Source organism: Montipora foliosa, chromosome 9 (assembly GCF_036669935.1).
Source record: "Montipora foliosa isolate CH-2021 chromosome 9, ASM3666993v2, whole genome shotgun sequence".
In the NCBI taxonomy this organism is placed as follows: Eukaryota; Metazoa; Cnidaria; class Anthozoa; order Scleractinia; family Acroporidae; genus Montipora; species Montipora foliosa.
In genome coordinates, this window is record NC_090877.1 from 40,313,557 (window position 1) to 40,318,556 (window position 5,000).

The 5,000-nt window shown below is 38.9% G+C and overlaps 1 protein-coding gene and 1 long non-coding RNA gene across 2 annotated transcripts in view; one reads left to right on the plus strand and one right to left on the minus strand.

The window, feature by feature from the left end:
- The window catches only part of LOC137971328 (uncharacterized), a 10,093-nt gene extending 5,599 nt beyond the window's left edge, over positions 1–4,494 (minus strand). Inside the window, exons 1-2 of the long non-coding RNA XR_011116994.1 lie at positions 4,233–4,494; positions 2,073–2,290 (exon numbers count right to left, since the gene is read on the minus strand). This is a non-coding gene — a long non-coding RNA (uncharacterized lncRNA). The remainder of the gene's footprint in view (positions 1–2,072; positions 2,291–4,232) is intronic.
- LOC137971324 (TNF receptor-associated factor 6-like) overlaps positions 1–5,000 on the plus strand; it is a 35,919-nt gene that overhangs the window by 14,574 nt on the left and 16,345 nt on the right. Inside the window, exons 2-3 of the mRNA XM_068818151.1 lie at positions 1,598–1,649; positions 2,158–2,265. Of these exons, the coding sequence (XP_068674252.1) occupies positions 1,598–1,649; positions 2,158–2,265 (160 nt within the window). The remainder of the gene's footprint in view (positions 1–1,597; positions 1,650–2,157; positions 2,266–5,000) is intronic.

Sequence of the window (5,000 nt, forward strand, 5' to 3'; positions counted from 1 at the left end):
ATCGAGCGTTGGAAAAGTTATTACAGCTTTTGTCTGAAGTCTGGTTTCTTACAAAGGCGTAGTTAAGTCATGTCACACTTACTCACGGCTTATTTGATGTCGCTATTCTTTGTTGGCCAGTAGATTATTATCTCTTCACGACAAGGAAAATCCTTTGGTTTGATTAAGAGTCACCAAAGGAGATTTCATTTTGGTGTCTGACATTTGCAGACTGCAGACTGCAGACTGCAGACTAACCCTAAATCACAATTATGTTTTTACGAGACATCCGGTTTGTCTCTTTCTACTGGGCAAACCTGCCCAGAGGGAAGGAGCACGAACAGGACTCGAGGTCCTATGCGAGGTGCTCCACCCTACCCTATCCAGACCAGAAAGACCAGACCACAACACCGGGAACTACATGCCCTACTCTTTACGACAAGTGTGCGGGTTCTTTTACGTCCCACAGGATTATGAACATAATTTGAAGGGTTGTGAGACGGGACCTCCGGCTTATCGTCCTTATCCGAGAAGACTAGAGAGTCTAACCATTTGCAGATGTAATTACAAAGGCAGCACTTTCTCCTCAGTTATTTAAAGACCCTGAGTGTTGGTCCGGCCGGAGTTGAACTCACGACCTCCCGCGTGACAGCCCTGTGCTCAACCAACTGAGCCACCGGTGCGCGGTGAAGCTCACCGTTTTAAAACGGGTTCTTAGACTTAGATAATGTTTATCAGCGCTATTTGAAATGGGTGCTTAGACTTAAATAATGTTTATTAGTGCTATTTGTAGGCAGTCTGCAGTCTGCAAATGTCAGACACCAATTTCTTTTGGTCATTGACCAACATTGCGCATGCACGCGTGGAGTTTTTCCGGGAAACGATATGTCACTGAGACGCAAATTGAAAGACTCAGCCGTATACAAGTAGAATATAATCTAATTATATCTGAAGTGATGGGGACACTTGTCCTGAGGATGGCATGAGTTTCTGCCGAGACATACCTGCAAGATTTAACCTTTGCGGTTAGGGTTAATTTTTCTTGTTGTTATTTCTATTTACTGTCGCTTGCAACTACCTGTCCACACGCTTGACAAAAACATGTTCTGCCGGCCAGTCAAAATTCAGAGTTTTGACAATCAAACTTCAAAGGTTACCCGCCCACTTTGGAACGTTTTGGCGCCACTTTGCAAACACTTCACCGGAAGCAAAGTTAGCAACACGTACGGGCATTTTGTCTTTTGCAGGTTTTGAACACCTTGCTTGAAATTCCTACCTAGTTTAATAATTGTAACGCCATGTCTTGCCAAACGGCAAATAAATCACCTACGATCATTTGCGCAACTGGCGCCAAAACGTTTCCAAGTGGGCGGGTAAACTTTGAAGTTTGAGTTTCAAAACGTTGAATTTTGATTGGCTGGCAGAACATGTTTTGTCACGCGTGTGGACAGGTAGTTGCAAGTGACGGTAAAGGTTATTGGAACCCTTCTGTGCTCTAGACCATAATTATTTTCAAATGTTTGAGTTATTTCAAAGGGAATGCCTTACATTCTACTATTTTATGTTTGGTTCATGCCCCTATTTATTGGTGTTTACTTTAATTTTCTTATTACTTTAGGGAATTTGATCGCATTTGTCCCATTTGTAATGAAGAATTGGATGAATTGAAGGTGAGTATCCTTTTTTCAAGTGTGGTATGTTTCTTATAGAACTCCTTACGTACAGGCTGACTAATCAGAATTTACTTTTGCATGCACTTAAAAGAGGCAATGAACTTTCTTAAAAGCCAGTTCACACAGAAGACCTTGTAAATCCTTACAATAATAGTTATTCCCGTCATTTTGATCTTTTCAAAACTTAAACTGCTTATTGTCAGAAACCACCACCTTGAGAATTATTTTTTGTACATTATGGCATGAAAATGTTTGACTGAGTTTAATGCCCACTAATGAACTAAGCCAATGGGGTGTTTAAATAAATGAAAGTGATGCAGCAAGAGGAGACTGGACAAGGACAAACCATGTCAGTTAATCCCATTGTCAACCTAGCCTGTGCGTTATTCAAGAATCAAAGACGTAAAGGACAAAACTTACCTTTGAAAGTGTAAATTAATTGTTATTTACCAAGCAGTTGTTTTTTGTGATATCCTAATTATAATCCCCCTCTTTTTAATCATAGCTTTTTGCAGACAACTTTGCCAAGAAAGAAATTTTGCATCATAATGTGTTCTGCCACTTTAAGGAGTCGCATGGCTGCACATGGAAAGGTCCTCTTGAGGAGATGAAGGTATGCAAATTTTGGAACTTTCAACCTGCGAATCATCATCAGTTGCTTTTAAATGTGCCTCAATTAGAATGTGTTACTTTATTTCAGATAAAAGGCGATCATTACCGGTAAAATAGAAAATCTTGTATAATTTATTATTGCTGTCAGTATATGGACTAACTCGTTGCTGTATTACAGCCTGTGGAAGTCATACTAATCCTGGTGTTATTCAGTGGCTAAAAATTGGATGCACTTTTCAGCCGGTCTATGGACTGAGTCGTGATCACCACTTAAAGAAGTGCGCAAAGAATGTGGATGTCAACGTGCAGACAGTATGATTTTTGAAAGGATCTGTGCACAGCCACTGCCTTCAGGCAGCTCTTTTGACGGACTGTACCACTTAATGCACATTTGACATTCACATTCACATTCACCTATTTCAACTAGTTTACTTAAAATACTGAACAAAAATACAAGAGTATGTACATTATCATTTAGATTTTGTACAGTACATGTAGACGCATTGGACACAGAAAGAACCGAAGAAAATCATGCCACCAAGAAACAGAATCTTACTTGAACAGAGTCTACATGTACATGTACTGTACTTGTTCATATAGCGTACTCTGTTTGTTACAGTACTGTACGTGTAAAATCAGTGTTCTTCATTTTATATCTGCTCCAGCAAAAGATTGTGCAAAAAAATAACAAAACCTAAATGATAATGTACATACTCTTGTATTTTTGTTCAGTATTTTAAAATACATATAACTACGATGAATGACACTAATGAGTGTTTTTTTCTTCCTATTGTTTATTCGAAAAATACCAACGTTTGTCAGTTCACGTTAATGATTGACCATTTCGATTAAACGATTGTATGAAGGTGCAATTGATTGTGCGTCGCTATGGAAATTGCATTATTGTATGTCTCTAATAGCCATTGATTGTCATACTATGCAATTTATTTTCTAATGGAGTTAATGATTAACCATTGCGCGAGATTGAAAGTATATTTGTTACCTGTGATTGTCCAAAGGTGCAATTGTTTATCCGTTTATGCTATTGAATGTTACTGCATATGCAAATAGCGTTATTGAAAGTTCGTTCGCGTTAATGAAGTTCATGGAAGTACTAATAAACGTATATTTGCCGTATAGTTTCAACTGTTGACGTACATGAATGTATATTTTGCGTAAATGAACAGCAAACGGTGTAAGTAACTGGTGCAAAACAGTAATTACGAAATGGTAATTAAAAAAACTAATAACAACCGGAAGCTAATCGCAACGAAAGTGTTTATTAAGAGAGAATGCACAGGAAAATCGAGCAAAACGGAAAATTCATGGCCACAATCGAAAACCTAACCTACCCTCATTTTCGGTCTATAGAGAGGTACTAACGAGTTTACAAACCTCCTGGGGTTTATTTTCCGAAATACGGCCGATTTGCGAAATTATTTGAGAGTTTGGATTTCGCCCGTCTGACGCCTAAAACTAGCCGCCTCACAAGGGAAAATCGACCGACCGAAAATCTGCTTCGCGTAACCAGACATGTTAAGCCATCGGCAATCTAGCACTTAATTCCTATAAAATGGACATCTAACATCCTATTTACAACATATCTCCGGTTCTGAAGTGTAAAATCAACGCTTGCTAAGTGCAATCAAAATGGCCAGTTGGTAAGACGTTATGAGTGCGAAAATGAAATCGAGCCCCCGGTTATGGGAATTCTCCAAATTGCCCCAAATTTTGGTTTTGAAACCTTGAGATATAGTTTTTAAACGTACATTAAAATTTTGGTTGGGTTTTTTAGGGAGCGCTTCACAATGAGTAGATCACTTCGAAGAAATTGTGCGCTCAGTGACCTAAAATTGACCTCAGAGTGTTTGTTTACATTGACTAGTCGCATCGGTTACAATGATATGAGCGCTCCATATTAACTAATTTTCTCATTCCACATTTAATTTAAGAATGAATCTGACTTACCATTGTATAATTGCGTCGGACAGGAGCATGAATTGTCTTGCAGCGGCAGAATTAAGCCGATGGCGGCTGTTTATAATCGGGTGCAGTTCACAGTTGTCTAAACTAGAACTGATCCAAAAGTTTCAAACTCCTCCGTCGAAATTACCTAGAATTCTATCTGAATGTAACAAACGCTGCAGTTCATTAATAAGTTGTTAAGACATCTGTGACACACGTAGATCTGTTATAGCGTCGCAACTGAGCTTATGCTCAGGAGCTGACGAGTCCGAAAGCAGAGCGTTATTGTCGATTGCGTGACATACTTTTGCGTCCTTTAAATTCCCCAGGACCCCAATTGTCTATCCTTAAAAATAAAATAGCAAAATAAAATACGGTAGTCAAGAGGTCTATTCGCGTAACAATAGCCGTTAAGCGTCTCATTTAATATCTCAACAAAACGTGTTCCGGCATACCTATTATGGCGTTGCTTCCGCAAAATCGTTCAATTTCGTATTTCATTTTGAAATATTTTAATTAATCAGTAGCCTTCAGTGGAAGGTGGCTGTGACATCGGCTACTGAAGTTGATATGTCCTTTGAAGAGATTGCCTACTTGAAGGATTTAAAAGGACGTAAATAAATCTACTAGTGCTGTATCGGAAAGCTATTTCTAACACTGTTTGACTGCTATGTTCTTATCTCTTGGCCAAAAATTCGAACTGACATCAGAGAACAGTTCAAAGCTGAAATATAGCTCCTAGATATAGCTTGTTTCGGACAACAGCCGTGT